General features: G+C 37.3%; 1 protein-coding gene across 4 annotated transcripts in view; it reads right to left on the bottom strand.

The window, feature by feature from the left end:
* rufy1.L (RUN and FYVE domain containing 1 L homeolog) overlaps positions 1–20,641 on the bottom strand; it is a 57,725-nt gene that overhangs the window by 30,720 nt on the left and 6,364 nt on the right. For all 4 annotated transcript variants that reach the window (NM_001127758.1, XM_018250554.2, XM_018250555.2 and 1 more), the window contains 6 exon segments: positions 1,731–1,796; positions 4,088–4,149; positions 9,750–9,873; positions 11,143–11,244; positions 14,462–14,579; positions 20,237–20,401. In NM_001127758.1, the coding sequence (NP_001121230.1) occupies positions 1,731–1,796; positions 4,088–4,149; positions 9,750–9,873; positions 11,143–11,244; positions 14,462–14,579; positions 20,237–20,393 (629 nt within the window). In that variant the 5' untranslated portion in view covers positions 20,394–20,401.

Raw genomic sequence — 20,641 nt, 5'->3', positions numbered from 1 at the left:
AATGTTAAGAAATGCAAAAAATAACATGAACATTTGCTTAAAAACAAAATATATTTGTCTCTGGTACACAAATATAATAACAGTAATTAAGAATGTAATAGAGTTCTTTTTTACTATTGTTGTACTATTGTTACTAGTGTGAAATGTCTTTACTTTACTGTTTCCCCTCCCGTTCACTTTTTCTGTAACCCCATGTCCTTTTCAAATAAGAAAAGAAATTAACTGGAAAAATAAAATCTGTACCAATATATGTGGTTATGATCCACATTGTCATTTGAAGCAATAATTGATGGAACAGTTCAGTATAAAATTAAAAACTGGGTAAATAGATAGGCTGTGCAAAATAAAAAATGTTTTCAGTATAGTTAGTCAAAAATGTAATGTATAAAGATTGGAGTGACTGGATGTCTAACATAACAGAACACTACTTCCTGTTTTTCAGCTCTCTAAAGCTGGCCATAGACGCAAAGATCCGATCGTACGAATCGAGGATTCTTACGATTTTTGGACCGTGTGGGGAGAGTCTGCATTTTTCGTCCGGCGGAGATCAGTCGTTTCTTCGATTGGACAGGTTAAAGGAGAAGGAAAGGTAAAAACTAAGTAAGCTTTATCAGAAAGGTCCATCTAAATATACCAGTAAACCCCCAAATTAGAGCTGCTCTGAGTCCCCTGTCAAGAGAAACACTGCATTTCTTTCCTTCTATTGTGTACACATGGGCTTCTGTATCAGACTTCCTGCCTTCAACTTACACCTCATTGCCCTGGGCAAAAGCATGCTCAGTTTGCTCCTCTTCCCCTCCACTCCCTTCTCTACTGTAATCTGAGCCCAGAGCAGGGAGAGACTCAGGCAGGAAGTGATGTCACACCATATTAATACTGCAGCTCCTATACTAAACAAACAGAGAGTTTCTAGAGCTTTTTACTCAGGTATGGTAAAACATTCTACAGAATAGATATAGCATTCTAGCTTGCACTATTGCAGCTAATCTATTGGCAATAAAATGCCTCTGTAGCTTTCCTTCTCCTTTAAAAGATTTCTGTCGGCTGCCGATAATATCTCTGGATGTATTGCCGATCGTACAATTTTCAGTGGGAGACTGTCACTAACTGTTGTCGGACATAACTTTCGTACGATTGCTGTCAGGGGCAGAACATCAGCTGATCAGTTCTTTAACTACTTTATTTGATCAGAATGCTAAGACTTTGATCTGAATGGTTAGTGGCAGGTCGGGAGATGGGGAAGAATTTGAACGATCAAGTTAGTCAGCAACTTGGAGGGGGGGGATGGTACATAACTGATCAGTTAGTTTGGTTTTGTTCCTCTGCATGCAGGTCAGATTCAAAAGTCAATGGTTATGACCCATATGCCCCCACCCCCAAGACACTGATTAATTACTGACTGGTAACCAATCAAAGCGCTGCAAAACAGTAAGTAGTGTTCTGGCTATTATGTTAGACATCCAGTCACTCCAGACTTTATACATTACATTTTTGGCTTACTGACTTTATTGAAAACATTTTTTATTTTGCACAGCCTATCTATTTACCCAGTTTTCTTTTTTATACTGAACAATTTCAGGGTTAGGGCCATGACAGACGGTAGTTTTTGTCACCTGTGGGTGATAAAGGGACCCATCTGTCAGGGCCCTAAGCGTGAGATCAAAGCGGAAGCACCTTACACCACTGGAAGTCATCATGCAAAGCATTTTAATATTTTTGAGCATTCTTACCTTAAATGTCTGTTAAGCTCTTCAACATAATGTTTTTGATCAAGAACAGCTACAATTTCATCGCTTCTGCAATAACAGAAAAATGTTCATTATTAAATAATGCATTAACGTTACTTTACTTATACAATAAAAATGTTCTAGAAATTAAATGTATACAGTGTACCAGACAATAGAGTTATAAAAGCATAGTTAAGCATTTTCTGTGCCGGGTTCTTTTATTGCATATAAATTAGTTCTGCCTCTTCTCCACATCAATCGCCTGCCTTTTCCACTTCTTTTAAAGGATAACTACAGCCCAGCGGTAAAGCAGCCCTATGGCTATGTTTATTCATGACTCCAAATTTACCAACCATTCTTTATTGTTTTTAGCAGATTTTTCAGGTATTGGGATTATTCCATACATTTAAGAAACACTTTTACAAATACAATCATTTAGCTTTGAATTCCTTCTCTTCCTCTAACCCACTCAGCCCCCCCCTAATGAATTTACTCTACTAAACATGCTCAGATCTTGTCAGCTAAGATTACAAAACACAACCTCCAGTCTAGCAGCCAATTAAGAGATTCCATTTCTGATTCCCATAGAAACTCTGCTCTAGCTGCTTGTTCCTATTTTCTATCTCCTAACCTTCTAGCCTGAGCTCAGATTAACCATTACAGTGCTCAATCCAAGCAGGACTTTTTATCAAAGTATGGTAAGTTGTTCCTGTGTAAGCCTGCATTTATGATTGCATGAACTTTACAGTGCACTTTTTGTAGATGTAAATGTCACCGAGGGAAAATGGCCGCTGGGTGAAAGCTGAATACAGAGGGGATATATGCAGTACAAATGATACTATTTGGCTGGGAAAAATGTTCCCAACTTATATAAACTATAGGAAAATGTAGGCTTCCCATGTCCTTTGAAGGGGTTGTTCTCCTTCCAAACACCTTTTTTCAGTTTAATTTTTTCAGATTGTTCACCAGAAATAAAGACTTTCTTCAATTACTTTCCATTTTTTATTTTTTACCATTTTGTCAAACTCTAAGTTTATAAGTTTAATGCCCCTGTATCTGGTGTTTCAGTCTGGCAGCTCGGTAATTCAGGTACAGAACTGTTACAATTTTGCAATATTTAGTTGATACATTTCTCAGCAGCCTCTATGGAATATTAGCAACTATTGTATCAATTCTAACATGGATTCTGGTCAGCAGGGACAAAGATAAGGAATGTTTCAACTAAAAGTATCAATTTAGAAAAGATTACAGGGTCTGCGACAGCCCCCCCCAGCTGCTTTAGAAGGTGAAAATGAAACTTTACTCTTCAATCTTAGAAAAATGGTCACACATAGAAAATAGAAAGTAATTGGAAAAACTCTTTAATTCTGGTCAACCATCTGAAACCAACTGAAATGAAAAAAAAAGTGTTGGACGGTCAACAACCCAAAACTTTTAACTCAAAAATACAAAACGTATCCAGATTAAGCTATTAATGACAACCACTATTGCTGATAAATGTTAAAAAAAAGCTGCCTAACTCTTCATTCTACAAAAAATAATACATACAATATGACAATCATATTAGAAGAACTTATGACGAGGGTGGATATACGGTAATGCAACATCTGCCCATTTTTAATTTTATAGTTAATACACACACACTGCAGACTCAATGATCACAAACTGCTTTGCAACAAATTGTAGGGCAAGAAATACAGAATGCAGAAAATTGCTATGGCACTATGAGTATAGCATGTGAATATTTAGCAGTGGACTGGCAAAGGGTACGTACAGGAAATAAAGTAAATAAGACTGGAAAATGTGTCAAAATGGTGTAAAAATTTTTGTTTCGGTTTTTTTTTTTAATGAAATTCTTGTTTTCCCTTTTTTTCAGTGTACTATACTCTTCTACATATAGAAGAAATCTGCTTAGAAATGTGTTTCAGACTGAAGTAGCTTATATTCAAACAACCTGCTGCTGATGGACCTCAATGTCAAGTCTCAGTTGAGACCACAGCCAATTAATTCCTAATAATATGTACAGAGGCTATATTCCATGAAAGCCCAATTCATTTTTAGGAAGATCCCAGCTCAAACAGGCCTCCTAAAAGAAATTAATTCAACCTCCATTATGATTTCCATATGACTGCCTGGTACCTGTGGTAGGTAACCCATAACAAGCAGATTTTAATGTTCAAACTGAAAAGATACAGGAAAAACTAATGAAGACCACCTGCATACTGGCTTTGAATCCTACTGTCTACAGTACAGTCTAAGGTGAATGCCTGCTTATGAGTTTCTTGTATCAAAATGGTTTTCATTCAAAATTACACATAAGATAATAAAAAAAAAAAAAATGAAGGCATTGGAATACATACTGTTTTTCATTATCATTTGGCTGCATATCCTTAAGATAGAAAGAAAAGTCAATTACTCCAACCTAACAAAGCAAAACAAAACAAAAGAAAACTTGTTAGAAATAAAGAAAATGTAATCGATGGCTAGAAAACCATATCAACGTAATACAGTCCATGTTTAGCAAGGCTTTATTTTCCCATAACATTTCAGGAAAAAAAAAACGTGTTACAGAAAATCACATTGAAGCCAACAGCAGCATTGTTGTAATGTATTAAACTAGTTACATTTATATCTTTAAGAAAACAATGTATGTGCCTTCCACCAACCAGTCCCACTGCCATCTCCTATCTTAATCCTTTAACTCTCGCTGCTCCCTACCTCTGGAATTCTATCACTTAATTTCTTCATAAGGAACTCTCCCTCAGTCTCTTCAAAACTAAACTCTTTTAGCACTTATTGGCCAGTACCTCAACCATTTTAGACTGTAAGTAACCCACCCATTTACACTGTAAGCTCTGGGAGGCAAGGACCACTTAAAGATGGCCTTCTAAAACACTTCGCAACTGGTCTTCAGTTTTTACAGTATCTTTTATTTAATTCCAGTTTTCAATTCCTAAGGCTTTCTGGCTTACTATAGCAACCAGGCCATGGTTTGGAAGTCAGAATGTAATATGGATAGGAGTGGGGCAGAGAGCGAAAAAAAAAAGAAATAAAAAGTAATAACAATGGTCTTGGGGTTTATACAAAACCAACAAAAACTAGTTCAGAATCAATTTATAACATACTAGAAGTTAAAAGAACAGTTCAGGGTAAAAATAAAAACGGGATAAATAAAAATAAAAAATGTTTCTAATACAGTTAGTTTGTTTCTAATATAGTTAGTAAAGGCTGGGGTGACTGGATGTCTAACAGAACAGAATACAACTGCCAGCTTTTCGGCACTCTAACTCCGAGTTAGTCAGCAACTTTAAGGGAGGAAACATGGGACATAATTGTTCAGTGAGTTTGTAGTTGATCCTTAGCATTCAGCTCAGATTCAAAAGCAACAGTTATGAACTATGTGCCCCCCCCCTTCAAGTAACTGATAAATCAGTGGAAACCAAGAGAGCACCTCTTTATACTATTACTGCATTATAATGTAAAATGCTGTGAATACACAAATATACAGTACATCTTCCTTCCCAAGTTGGGACACCAACTAAAATGTACCTAAAAAGAGAAGGGGATGATTGGGAACAGAGGAGACCAACTGCTGTAGTTTTGAAAGTCAAATATCCCATTGTTGCCTTAAATAGGATTTCAGCTGCTTGACAGTTCTGGGGTCTCCTTTGTTGTATTTCTGGTTTCATAATGCACCTAATGTTTTTCAATGGGTGACAGGTCTGGACTGCAACCAATGTGTAAAAGAAACGGATCCGCACACACACCGATTAGTGCAGTCGGGGATTATCCCCTTTCATTCAGCCACCAAACATCAACGTTTCGGGGGGGAACACCCACCCTTCATCCTGATGGAACCATATTTATTTGCTAAACCCGAAAATGATTACTATGATCTCGGTGAACAAAAACTCCAACGCACGGGACTAACTATAAAGAGTTTATTATTATTCAAATAATATATCCACAAAAAGACTTGCTTCATGCTTCAAGGCACTTAATCATAGGCTGATAGCCTATGCATAAGTGACTTTGGCCTGCACATAAAAGCTTTTGCGAGTTGTCAGTCCATTTCATATTTGGTATTCAGCTAAAGGTTACGCAGTTGGTACTGGAGCAGCCTACCATCCTGGGATGAGGGTCAAATACTGTGTTGGCCATGAATTTGGGTTTATAGGTGCTAAACTCATTGTACTGAACCAATAGAGTGTGATGTAGCCAAGCCACATTCATCATTTGCATAGCATGAGTGTTCTACAGAGACTATTTCAGGTACAATAAAAATAGATGGATACAGTGCTTGTCATTGCTAGACTTTGGCAGTCAGCCATCCGGACAATGTAATCCCTCTGTGGTACTATTGCTCATGAGGCGGGGGTGCAAAAATCTCTTATGTTCCAGTGTCCCTAGAAAAAAATATCCACGCGAGCTGGTAAGACTTTAAGCAGAATAATCTACAACTTTTACTTTGCCAACATTTCTCCCTTAATGGCTCATGTGCTTTATAACCTTAAAGGAAACATATTGTGTGAAAAACAATAATGTGCCAGCGCATTATACACTTTTTAACATAGAAGGAATGTGCTTTAAAAAGTAGTGTTTCTGGCTGATTTATTGAAGACGTCTGCAAAAACCCTATTTATCCCACCCATCTGTTCTACTTCTTGTTGTCTTCTTTCCCAGGCTGTACAGGGCAGCTAGCAGCACTGAGCACACTGCACTGTAGGACAGGAACCAATCAGCAGCTAGTCTGGCCTGATAGGGAACTGAAGCCTGTCTTTGCTTGTGTGACTGCAGGGTTGTGATTGACTATCCCCTCCTACAGTGTTTCTGCCAGGGACCATTAGGACACGCCGACCCCTCCTTTGAAACATGGACAGGGACCAGAGCAGATCTTTGGGGAGCTCCAATAACGTGACCATTTTAAGATATTACATTTTAGCCCAAAGTAAAATCTGCACCATATATTACTCATGATTGCCTACAAGAGTAGGGATTTTTTCATATCTTCAATATGTCTTATTTAAAAATTCTTAACCTAACAAGGGAGAGCAGGTCTCGACTGGGAGTCTAAATAGGCCCTAGCATTTCAAGTACACAGAGGCCCAACTAGTCCAATAAATAGTGAGTGTCAAAGGCATTTTACACAGCAGCCCCTTTGACATTTGCCAGAACTCACAGATTGCTAGTCCGGGCCTGTGGGAGAGGTATGCTGTGCATGTAAATACAATAAATGAAGAGACTGGACTCTGGGTAGAGAATGAATGCAGCAATATTTATTTAAATTTGCACCATAGTAACTGTAATGTTTTACTAAAACAACATGTACATTAAAGAAAACATACATCATATCCTGGCCAGCCTAAATTACTACCATTAATCTGCCAAATTAGTAGTATTGCTCCACTTTATTAACCTAAGCCAGGAACCTATTTTAAAACAATTTTTTACTATTTTTAACTCTCTTTAAAACAACTTTCTTCCATACTAGACCACTTTACTCCCTTAAAGAGCGAAAATCAGAACATTTCCACTGAAGTCCTTTTTACAGCATTTAGCAGGCCAAAATTAAAAAATGTGTTTGCCTTTTGCCGATAGGTGAATGCCATAATTTTTTGTGCAGATTATCACCATCATATGCCAACTCTTCCAATGTCTATATAGTGCATTAGTAAGGATTTCATAAATCTATCAATAGTAAAATTCTACTTTTTTCTGTAGTTCACAAGACGTCTTTGCTGCTGCTGTTAAAGCCAAGGCAAACAAGTCATGCCCTTTAAACATTACATAAAATGTAAAATTAAGCAACTTTCCAATATACGGTCATTAAAAAAATGAAATTTTTATTGTTATCTGTAAATGTAATTGCTATTGAAAGTAATGTTTGCTTATCTCTTTCTGTTATCTGGGTCTGAGAGGAGTCAGTTCCCCAAGTTTAGCTTTAACCCTTTGTCTGCCAAGCACGTAGGCCATACGTGCTGGCAGGCGAAGGTCTTATCTGCCAAGAACGTACCGTGTACATTCTTGCGCAGTTAGCGGTTTCTCTCTGCATTGGCGGCTTTAGCCGCCTCTGCAGAGGGTCAGGAGTCTTAACAGCCCCCTAGGCAACGAGGCTGAGGGGCTGTTGTCTCGGTCCTACGACGCGATCGTCGCAGGGCCAACCTCAAAGCAGCAGATGCAATGCGATCGCATCTGCTGCTTCCTCCTTCATGCGTTGTCTCCCAGCGCCGCCTACCAGCTTCCTGCTGCGGGACTCGGCGTGTGGCGATCATTAGGGGCCCCTCCAGACATTCCTCCTGCTTCAACACTCATTTACATACATTTATAAACATTTACCCACACTTACATACATTTACACACTCAAACAACACAACATTTAGTAAAGATTGCTTTTTTATAATTTTTTTGGTATTTTGCACACTTTTGTGCAATTTATTACACACTAATACACTGTCACATACGTTTAAGACGTGTACACACCTGTATACACAAATACTTGTTTGTTTGTTTTTTTTTTGTATTTATTCATTTTACACTTTTGTCTTTTTTTGTTCCCCCTAAAATCTGTTTATTTTATTAGCGTGACAGATGATGTATTTGGAATGATAATAATTGTGTTAGATGAATTATTTTGTTATTTCATTGATTTTCAATTTTTTTGTGGTTTTATTGTACTTTTATCCCTACTTATTGCCTTTTTTAGCATGGCTTTGCAGTTTGGTACTTGGTAGTAGAAAGGCAGCTTTACCAATATTAGATTCGTCGGAATGTGTACTTTCCAAAAATATGTGGTCTTCTGGGGGTCTTGCGGCATGTAATGCACAGGGGGCTTTGGTCACAGAAAGCAAATTGGCAGCCGAGAAAATTCATATGTGCTATTTTCATTTGGGGTCTACACATGCCCACCTGCTTTGGGTTTATCTACGCATATTGGCCATCAAACTGCTCAGTAGACCCTTGGCATTCATTTTTTATGGTATTTTATTTTGGTATGTTATGATTTGTGGGAGATATGATGCTTCAGAGTTGGAGTATTGAGGAGATTTTTCAGAAATGTCATAAAAATTGCCAAATGTAGGAAAGCTTTGCGGCTTGGTACTTTGGGAGTAGAAAGGCATGCATACCCATTTTAGATTCGTCAGAATGTGTACTTTCCAAAAATATATGGTTTTCTTGGGTGAGAATACATTTTTGTACTTTTGCCCCTTGAAAAATGCTGTAAATGTGCTGATTTTCCAGTATTTGGAATTACAGAACTGGTTACTCCTATGGGGTGTCTTCGTTCTGGGGCTTCAGATTTGGAGTACTGAGGAGATTTTTCGGAAATGTCATAAAAATTGGCAAATGTAGGAAAGCTTTGTGGCTTGGTACTTTGGAGTAGAAAGACATGCATACCCATTTTAGATCTCTCTCTCTTTTAGGTCACTCTACCACATTACATAATGAAATAACTATAAAACCATTGAAAATGAATTTTAGCAAATTTTTGGCAAAGTGAAACGGGTTAGATTCACCCATCACTACTGGTAAGCAATTGTAGTCATTGTGGGTTGTCCCCCCATTAGTTTCCTCCTCCTTAAAAGGTGATGGAGTGAACTTTTTCCTGTTGAGATTTGCTTGCTACTGCTCCATGTGTGTCCAATACAGCACTTTTCTTTGGGGCAGTGACATACAGTGGCATTTTGTCAAAACACCCAGTGCTTCAAAGCCCTAAACGACTACAGTGGATCTTTGACTTTTGATATGAATAGGAAACATGACCCTAGTTTTTATTATTATCAAATATTTTTTTAAAGTACGGAGATATTCTGCAGCAACTTCTAATAGTGAAATACAGTGGCGTAACTACTGTGGCCCACAACACTTTAATTACAATACTGGTGAAATAAGAATCTAATGTTAAGTGAAATGTGCATTATGATACTGTGTATGAATACATGTACTTACAAGAAAGATTATTTTAACAATCACTCATATTACATGTAACTATGTTTTATTTGATAATATTAAAAATCACGTTACCTGGGAATCTAAATCTTCTCCTTTAAGACATAAATTTGCATCAATCATGTTGAGTCCCACAAGCAGTCCTACGATTACCGCACCTTCCTCCTCCATCATTAGAGCATCTTGTTCATAAAAGTCACTAATTCAATTAAAAAAGAAAAAAATTAACCTTCAGATTCTGAGATCAGCAGTCAAGCCTTAAAAAAAGCTGTTCATTTTAGCAGATCTTGCCTACGCATTGCTATGCTTTGGCTCAACTGACATTAAAAACAGTACAAGGAGTTAGTTATAAAGTGTAAGTGGTGCATTAAAACTAATTTAGAGGGGATCTGTCACCCAGATATAAACAGCTGTAGAATAAAACCATTTTCAAATTAAAGGGGAACTATCGCGAAAATGAAAATTTAATATAAGCTTCTTCATACTGAAATAACTGATTCCAGTACAGGTATGGGACCTGTTAACCAGAATGTTTGGGACCTGGGGTTTTCTGGATAACAGATCTTGCTGTAATTTGGATCTTCATACTTTAATTCTACTAGAAAATCATGTAAACATTAAATTTACCATTTAAGCTGGTTCTGCCTCCAGTAAGGATTACTTATATCTTAGTTTGGATCAAGTACAAGGTACTGTTTTATTATTACAGAGAAAAAGAAAATCATTATAAAAAAAATTGGATTATTTGATTATAATGGAGCCTATTGGAGACCGCCTTTCTGTAATTTGGAGCTTTCTGGATAATGGATCCCATACCTGTACAAACAAAATAACTGCCTTTTGCAAAAATCCTGCATGTAGAGAGACATGATGTCTAGTGATTTTAATAAAGTGAGCTCTAAAACATTTCTAGGCAAAAGGAACCCCCAATAAGATATATTGGATCATTCATCTGACACCCAACTCCTGAATTAAGACAGAATGAGGAGAAACAGATGCTGAGAGAGGAATAGTGAAGATAAGCTTGATTATTTCAGAAAAGGTACAGAACTTTTAATTGATTATATTTAGAAAGTTTCTTATTTTAGTATGCTGAAGCTAATATTACATTTGCACGATAGTTCCCTTTTAAAAACAGAAACCAACAACGGGTCAAGCCAGCCTGTGGCCTGCCATTTCCCAATGAAGGTTTCAAGCTTGTCATTTTCCATATCCTCGCGTTGTCATATTCTTGAGATATAGCTAGCAGTAAAGTGATACTGGTGTGGAAATGGGAATTTCATAGACTGTTTCAGCACAGGTATTCCTCTATACTGGGCACAATGTAGCATAACATATTTATAGCAGGCCTTTCTTTAAGTCACTAGCTGAAGCTATTATATTACAGATAATGTTATATCAATAAACCTTTTCAACTTAACAGCCCATTAAATGTTTTAGCATAAATAGTGTTGTAGCAAAACATTACCTTAGCAGGTCTTTATGGTCTATAAGAGCTTGCAAATAATCGGCCAGCTTTTTTTGCATCAGTGCAAGGTGAAGCCAAGCTCTTCCTTTCCCAATAGCTGTTCTGGAAAAACATAAATTAACTTATTAAAATTAAAATAAAAGCACTGAGAATCATTTCCACAGTAGCAAAACAGCCTTGTACAAAGTTGATATTTTGATAACTGCATTTGCAACTAATTCCAGGTGTAAGTTGACGTTAGGTGCTTATTACCCAACTCCCTACTACACCCTACTGCCTATTACACCCTTCAGTATTGTTGGAACTTATACATAAATTGTAGAATTAATTCTAAATCAATTTTCGGGTCACAAAGTTAGATATATAGCGAATCCAGGATTCGGTGCGGGATTTGGCCAGGATTCAGCCTTTTTCAGCAGGATTCGGCCGAATCTTTCTGCCCGGGCCGAACTGAATCGGAATCCTAATTTGCATATACAAATTAGGGGCGGGAGGGAAATTTTGTGAGTTTTTGTCACAAAACAAGGAAGTAAAAAGGGTTTTACCCTTCCCACCCCTAATTTGCATATGCAAATTAGGATTTGGTTCGGTATTCGGCCGAATCTTTCAAGAAGGATTCAGGGGTTCGGCCGAATCCAAAATAGTGGATTCAGTGCATCCCTACAAAAAGGTGACCCTCAGACTTCAAGGGGAGGTCTACTCAAAAACAAACATTTTGGACGGTTTTATAGTTAAGGTTGTAGCTCTTGAAACAACGTTGCAGAAATTTGGTGATCAATACACAACCTGTTTTCAAAAAACTGTGACACCGTAAAGAAAATGGGATGATTTGCGAATCTTTTAAACCCTACATTTAATTGCAAATATCAAATGTTAGAATTGAGAAATGTTATTGTTTTCTGAAAAATATATGATCATTTTGAACTGAATGCCAGCAATTTGTTTAAATAAATTTTGGGCAGGCAGGCAACAAAAGATTGGAGAAGTTGTGTAATTGGAAAAGCATCCCAGAGAGATCTCTCAGAAGTAAAGATGAGCAGGTAAAGGATTATGGAAGATATCTCATAGTACAAGTTGATCCAGGGACTAGTCTAATTGCCATCCTGGAGTCAGGAAGGAATTTTTTTTTGTCTTCCTCTGGATCAACAAGCAGTTAGGCAGGTTAAAATAGAGCTAAAAGGTTGAACTTGATGGATGTGTGTCTTTTTTCAACAGAACTTACTGTTACTATGTAGGTACACCACTCTGAGAAACACTTCATGGGAAAATATTGCAATAATTTAAGAAGGAATTCACCATCCACTGTACATAATATCATTAAAAAATCAGAGAATTGTGATGTGACAAATCAAAAATCCGTTTGGAAATCATGGAAGCTGTGTCCTTTGGGTTTAAAAGGAGAAGGATCATTCAGCTTATTAGCACACAGTTCAAAAGCCAGCATCTGTGATGGCATTGGGGTGGTTTAGCACACCTGGCAAGGGAAACTTGCACATCTGGGAAGGCAACTCTACCATGTAAAGAAGAAAACATTTACAGATATGACCCAGAAACACTGCCATCTTCTCTGGGTTCAATCTCATTAAAGGAACAGATACATGAAAAAATTAAAGTGATTTAAAGTAATAAAAATATAACGCAGTGTTGCCCTGCACTGGTAAAACTACTGTGTTTGCTTCAGAAACACTACTATTGTTTATATAAATAAGCTGCTGTGTAGCAATGAGGGCAGCCATTCTTAGGAGAAACGGCTCAGGTTGCATAGCAGATAAGCTCTGTAGAACATAATGGTGTTATCTGATATCCACTATTTAACGTGTGCCATATAGACTTTTTTAAATTTTTTACACAGCAGCTTGTTTATATGAACTATAGTAGTGTTTCTGAAGCAAACAGATCAGTTTTAACAGTGCAGGGCAACAGTACATAATATTTTTATTACTTTAAAACACTTTGGTGTTACTGTTCCTTTAAAGATGGACTGACGCATAATGAAAAACTGTCCCGTTATCAGACAAAGCAAATCCCGTTTGTAAATCACGGACACTATGCCTCAGGAGAAGAAGGACCATCCAGTTTAATAGCATGCAGTTCAAAAGCAAGCATCCGTGATGGTATAGAGGTGCATTAGTTAAAACAGCATGGGTAGGTTGCATATCTGGGAAGGCAACATTAATGCTGAACCATATATACAGGTTTTGGAGCAATATACTGTATGCTTTTCAGGGAAGGCCTTGCTTATTTCAGCAATACATTGCCATATTGGATTCTGTATGTATTACAACAGCATGGCTCTGTAGTAAATAGAGTCCGCATACTAAACTGGCCTGCCTGTAGTCCAGACCTGTCACCCATTGAAAACACTTGGCACATTATGAAAGAAAAAATATGATAAAAGAGACCTGAACTATTGAGGAGCTGAAATCCTTTATCAGGCAAAAAAAAGGACATTTCACTTTAAACAATTCATCTGTTGGTTTCCTTGGTTCCCAAACAGTTACATAGTGTTGTTAAGAGGAGGCGCAACAGGTCGGGTACCTGCAGGTTACCCGCAAAAAAAACGGGCATCCTGTGGAATGAGGGGAGGATTTTCAGGTGCGGGTATACCCGTGGGTCGGGTTGCGGGTCTCAACTAAATTTCTTATCGCATGTAATATTGCCTATATTTTACTAAGTTTTACAAAAGTGGTTTCTGTCCCGCCCACTTTGATGACATCACTTCCAGTTTGCATCACCATCACTTCCTGTTTGATGGAGGTCGGCGGGTTGGGTTGTAGATAAGGCAGCTACGGGTTGGGGTCGGGTAGCAGATCAAAGTGGGTAAAAATGCGGTTTCGGGTCCGGTCTGGGTCTAAGCAATTGGTTTCGCACAGGACTCTAACACAGTGAGAAACATGCCCCTGTCCCAACTTTTCAGAAATGTATTGCTGGCATCAAATTCAAAACAAGCATATGATTTTTCAGAAAACAATAAAACTACAACATTTGATATGTTGTCTTGTCAGTTAAATAGAAAGGTTACATGATTTGCAAACCATTATATCCTGTTTTCATTTATATTTTACACAGTGCCCTCTCCCTTTTTTAAAAAAAAATAGGGTTGTATAATGGAGACTTGAAGAGTTAATTAGAAATATATTTTCTCTTTATGCAAAAAGCATTTTGTGTTAAGATTCCTGACGAGGTAACCCCATGTTGCCATTAAAAAAAGCACAATTATAAGAACCCCTTTACAATCTAAAAAAAACATAAAGCCTGCAAAATAACTACATTCAAGATAGCGATACTGCTATACTAAATCTAAATCTAGCCAACTTACTTTAGCTCTGGAAGATTTTTTATATTTGCAAACAAATCGGATGATTCGGGGCAAAGTTTTTCCACTAGTTCCAGTGGACCGAAAAAAGATTTATTTTGTGCCATAAATGTTTTCTTTACTGTTGGGGGACAGAAATACAAATATTAGAGAAATGTCAAAACACTTTTCCAAGACAAACCTTGAAAAAGCAGAAAACTATGCCAGCAGAATAATCATATAATCACGTAATCATTTGATAATTTAGATCATAATTAGTGACCATTTAAAGGGCACTGGTCACCCAGACATAAAAAGCTGTGTTATAAAAGTCCTTTTCAAATTAAACATGAAAACAAAATTCTTTTTTCTGTTAAAGCATCCATACCTTTAAAACACATTTAAAAGTCTTCACTGCCAATCATATAATTACACTTTTTAGATGTCAGTGCCTTCTTCACATTCCCCCTCCCTCCTAGGGATACACCGAATCCACTATTTTGGATTCGGCCGAACCCCCGAATCCTTTGCGAGAGATTCGGCCGAATATCGAACCAAATCCGAACCCTAATTTACATATGCAAATTAGGGATGGGAAGTGGAAAACATTTTTTACCTTGTTTTGTGATAAAAAGTCATGCAATTCCCATCTCGCCCCTAATTTGCATATGCAAATTAGGATCCGGATTCGGTTCGGCCAGGCAGAAGGATTCGGCTGAATCCGAATCCTGGTGAAAAAGGCCAAATACTGGCCGAATCCCGAACCGAATCGTGGATTCCGTGCATCCCTACACCTCACCATATAATTGTGCAGCCAGTGCATGGGCATCAGGTACAGCATTCTGCAACATAAACAAGATTTTGCCTTAAAGGAGAAGGAAAGTCATTTTTATTTGGGGGTCTCAAAAGTTAGGTACCCCCAAGTGATCAAATTTACTTACCTGACACCTTGGGACAGTGCTCCTATCAGGAGAAAACTGCACCGGCCCAGGTTTCTACCAGTAAGCACCACTGAGCGATCCTCTTCCTGCTTCTTCTTTCTTCTAATTTCCCGGGGCAGACGCATGTGCAATAGAACAAAATAGCCGAATTTCCGTTAAAGGGATGCTGTCATGATTTTTACGGCTTACTTTTTATTTCTAAATTACACTGTTTACATTACAAATAAGTCACTCTTCTATTTTAAATGTTATTCTTGAACCAACAAATGTATTTTTTTAGCTGCAATATTGGTGTGGAGGCAGGCATCTCTGAGTTTTGTGCCTGATTTTGAGCTTTGAGAAGGAGCCAGCACTTCATGGTGGAACAGCTTTGAGACAGCTATTGTTTCTTCCCTTCCCATTGAAGTATACAACGACTTGGGTTGGGCTCCTTAGCTAAAATTGCACCCAAGCAGGAAAAATTGAGAATAGCACCCAAGCATGAAAAATGTAGGGGTTTTCTGCTTAGGTGCTATTCTCATGTCTACCACTAGGTAGGCAATTTTGGGGCAATTTTAGCAATGCAAACAAATCTCTCAGCAGAGGTGTCAGATAGCTGCTATCTGGTTAGCTGCCCATTTTTCTATTGATAGGCTGCTGATAAGGGATGGGAGGGGGTGATATCACTCCAACTTGCAGTGCAGCAATAAAGAGTGACTGAAGTTCATCAGAGCATATATATATGTCTAGCCCCATGCCAAATTTCAAAATTAAATATAAAAAAATCTGTTAGCTCCTTTTAAAAAAAGGATTTCAGTGCAGAGTTCTGCTGTAGCAGCACTATTAACTGGTGTGTTTTGAAAAAAGAAAAACATGTTTTCCCGTGACAGTATCCCTTTTCGCTGTACTGCTCCTGATAGGAGCACCGACCCGGGTGTCAGGTAAATTTGATCACTTTGGGGTCACTAACTCTTGGCACCCCAAATAAAAATGACTTTCCTTCTTATTTAATAATAGTGTCCACAAAATGGCACCTGCCTGCGTACTGTGAAAGTAAATTCCAAGAAGAAGAGAAACAAGATTTAAATAATTTAAGTAGTGAAGGGGAAGTTTATTTTGCTTGACTAACATCATAAAATAGGGTTTGGAATTTTTTTTTATTAAAAAATTTGTTTGTGTAGAACGAAAAAAAACCACAAAGACATAATAAAATTTTAAATAGCTAAGTCGGAAAAGGCGATCCGAAGATCCATCTTGCAGCGCTGGATTTCTCCTCCCTGGCTATCTCCTATAAGGAAAGCAGGGAGGAGAAATCGAGTGCCGCACGATGGATAGCCTTTTCTGAAGAGGAGCAAAAGTGGAGTTTCGCTAAGTTATTTCTTAATAAAGTCTTAGTGATTTAAAAGTTTATTATGTCTGTGTTTTTTTTTCGCTCTACACGAACAAATTTTTTAATAAAAAAAAATTTATGTTTTTGGTCCTTTAACAATGGCCGATGTTCGGAAGCAAATAAAATTTTACAGCCAGCCCAATTATCATTCACACTGCATTCTGAGGGCCATCTAGCAAAAAGCAAACACTTGCTACCAGTCTGAGGTAGAAATTGTTTTGTGTATTCTCAATACGTTATCCATATGAAAGCTAATTAACTGCAATTAATGTTAGCAAACCATGTTACATGCATTTATAATAAATATATATATATATATATATATATATATATATATATATATATATATATATATATATATACATATATATATATACATATATATATATATATTAAATCAACGATACATTTGTGCTTCAGTATTGTGCAGCCTGGAGCCAAGGTAGCATTGTGTATCCTGAATCTGTAATTTATAACCATGAAAGACTCTTCATAGAAAAAAAAAAATCAGTTTCATAGATCTACCTATGTACGTTTGCCAAAGGAACTAAGTAAACAAAAAAGGTGTTTGCTGAATTGCTGTGTAGGTTCTGTTGATTTCATAAAGGCTGGAGAGCCTTGTCAATAAACAACTTTAGTTTTAAGTCCTGTGCATAATCTCCAAAGCCTGTAAATTCTTTCTTTCTTGAATAAAATTACATTGCTTGTCCAAAAAGGAAAGAAAAATGGTTTGTAAGCAGTTTATTTCTTAGAAAGGTTCAGTAACTTATTGGCATCTGGTATTCTAAACAAATTTAGATATCTATTTGTGTTTATATCATTCAGACCAGTCATGACTGTGCAAAACTGGTAAAATGGTGGAATATCCGCTTCTAAACAAAGGGGGTTATATAATAAAAGACACTAAGTTTGGCCAGGTGCAGCAACCAATCAGCAGTGTAGCATTTACTGGTCACCTGTTAAAAAGCAAACATCTCATTGGTTGCTGTGGGTTGCTGCTCCTCGGCAAATTTAGTACCTTTTATTATAGAACCCCCTTTGTTTAATTGCATATGCAAATTAGGGGCGGGAAGGGAAACCCTTTTTTTTTTTACTTCCTTGTTTTGTGACAAAAAGTCACGTGATTTCCCTCCCCACCCCTAATTTGCATATGCAAATTAGTATTCAGATTCGGTTCGGCCTGGCAGAAGGATTCAGCCGAATCCTAATCCTGCTGAAAAAGGGTGAATCCTGAATTCGGTGCATCCCTAGTTTTCGGATTAAACCTATTTCCAGGGTCGAAAAATTCCAGTTTTTTTTTTTAACTCTGGAAACTAGATTTTTGGCTAGCCCTTGAAAAAAAATTTTTGTGAAAAACACAACTCTACCCTTAATAAATCTGCCCCTAAATAAATAGTCAGCCACTACAAAAAAAGGAATCCCAATGAGTAACCACATAATATACATAGTTCAACTGTTACTAGGAAAAAATCTTGCATTTTGATAAATCTGCCTTCCGGCTCTGTCCAGTCATACATTTAACCATAAGCATCAGTTTCACTTCTTCCTTTTGTTATATAATGGAGAGACTACTCTGTATATTGTGTGTTTAGTAGGCAATCTGTTATTTATGCTGCCTGTACTTCATCTGAGAACTTGTTTTACCATGCAACTGGGATACATTTAATGTATAACTCACAGAAAGAACCAGCAAATCAGAATCAGTTATGGTGAATTTTGTGTATTTAAAATTTTAAATTGTGTATTTAAAATTTTGTGTATTTAATAAGGAGGGAATCTCAGTGGACTGCTGATTTTGTTTTACATTGCTTATAGGGACAGGAAGTAAGATGTTTCTAGTAGGGATGCACCTTATCCAGGATTCGGTTCGGGATTTGGCCAGGATTCATATTCAGCCGAATCCTTCTGCCAGGCCGAACCAAATATGCATATGCAAATTAAGGATGGGGAGGAAAATCTCGTGACTTCTTGTCACCAAACAAGGAAGTAAAAAATGTTTTCCCATTCCCACCACTAATTTGCATATGCAAATTAGGACTCGGATTTGGTTCGGTATCAGCCGAATATTTCGCAAAGGATTCGGGGGTTCGGCCGAATCCAAAATAGTGGATTAGGTACATCCCTAGTTTCTAGTTTTAAATACATGTTTTCACAAAAACCAAACATATTTTCTAATTATAAAATTAGGCAAAATGTTCAGAACATGCCCTGTTTACTGAACTGATGCTGAAAATGGGAGAAGAAAAAAAACACACCATAAAGAATATTCCTCCCTGAACTTATACAAAGTGGAATTGGTCAAAATTCAAAATGTCTAAATGAGTCGGTAGGAGGAGTCATTTATGATGCCCAATACAGTGCACAAAGTGCAAGAAAAGACCATTTTTTTTTTTTGCCCTGTGTTCACTGCATGAGTGAATTGTGCACTTAGAGATCAGACACCTGTAGATTAGTCCTTGAATGAAGTGCTGCCTGCTTTAGGCAGCAGTCGATTCAAGGGAGGCAGATGGGAGGGGAGGCAAGTAGACATTCCCCATCCCCTACCTTGTGCTTTATTCAGATGCACAAGGTACAGAGTAGCAGCAGACGTAGCTTACATCGAGGGCCTGCCATTACCAACTGTTTTAAGGCAGGTGGTAAGGACAGGGCTGGGGTACATCTCCTGAAGTCAAATTTTATTTGAGAGAAATGTTCACTCCATAGCCCTGTAGATAGACAAAAAAACTAAACACATTGTTTTACTGTAACCCAGACATTTGATTATTAGAAGCTCTTAAAGGAGAACTAAAGCTTAACTAGAGAAGTAGCTAGAAATGCTGTATGTTATATTTTGGGCTTCTGTACCAGCCAAGGCAACCACAGTTCTTTAGCAGTAAAGATCTGTGTCTCCAAAAATGCCCCAGTAGCTCCCCATCTTCTTTTCTGCTGATTCACTGCACATGCTCTGTGCTGCTGTCACTTACTGAGCTTACTCACAATATACAGTACACATAGAATATACATTTCACAGTATAAGGCTGATTAGTAATTAATACATATAATTACTATATGGCAGCACAGAAACCAGTGCAAAAAGCATCCGCATTTAATAATCAGCCCTGTAGCATCAACTTATAACCTCATTTTTTGCTTGATAATTTGTAACAACCCCTAAGCTTAGTGTCTCAACAGCAGCTCAGAGCCCACTGAGCATGTGAGTGTCACAGACACTGCAACAGATCATACAAAATGAACATAGATGGCTGCCCACACACCATTATTAAAATTTAAAAAAAAAACCACACACACAAATTACTTTGAATATCATTTGAAATTGTAGCATTAATTATTTGCAAGACACACAATGCAATATTAAGTATTAAACACTACCACCATGCTTTAAATAAAGCAAATAATCAGTTCATGGAAGTAAACATAAAAGGCAGAATTCCCCAAAAAAGTAAGAATAATGAATACACTGTAGCAGAATGATATCTATACTGAAATTACCTTTAAGTCCATGTTTAAGGCAATGCTCCATAACCAGAAAAAATTGCTGGAGAGGTGGATACTCAGAATCTATACTTCGGCCAAGGTTTAGAGCAGACTGGATCAAGACCTTGATGCTGAGTTTCATCCTATTCATTAAATTGGCACGTTCATCCATTTTATTACCTACAAAAAACAACAGAGACATTAGTTTAAACTGAACTCAAACAAGTACCACTGTTAGAAAAAAAAATGGCAGACATAATTTACAAGAATAAAAAAAGTAACTAATCTGTTCCTTCATGGTGGACACATTCACAACTACAGCGCTTACATTTTTTGTAACTAATCAGTTTCTTTATGATACACTCACGGCTAAAGCTCCTATCACTAGTTTGGATTTAGCGCATTCCTAACTCACATATT

The sequence above is a fragment of the Xenopus laevis genome, chromosome 3L (genome assembly GCF_017654675.1).
Source record: "Xenopus laevis strain J_2021 chromosome 3L, Xenopus_laevis_v10.1, whole genome shotgun sequence".
Classification (NCBI taxonomy): domain Eukaryota; kingdom Metazoa; phylum Chordata; class Amphibia; order Anura; family Pipidae; genus Xenopus; species Xenopus laevis.
The sequence above is the reverse complement of the archived record's forward strand: the minus strand, read 5'-3'. Positions and strand labels throughout refer to the sequence as shown.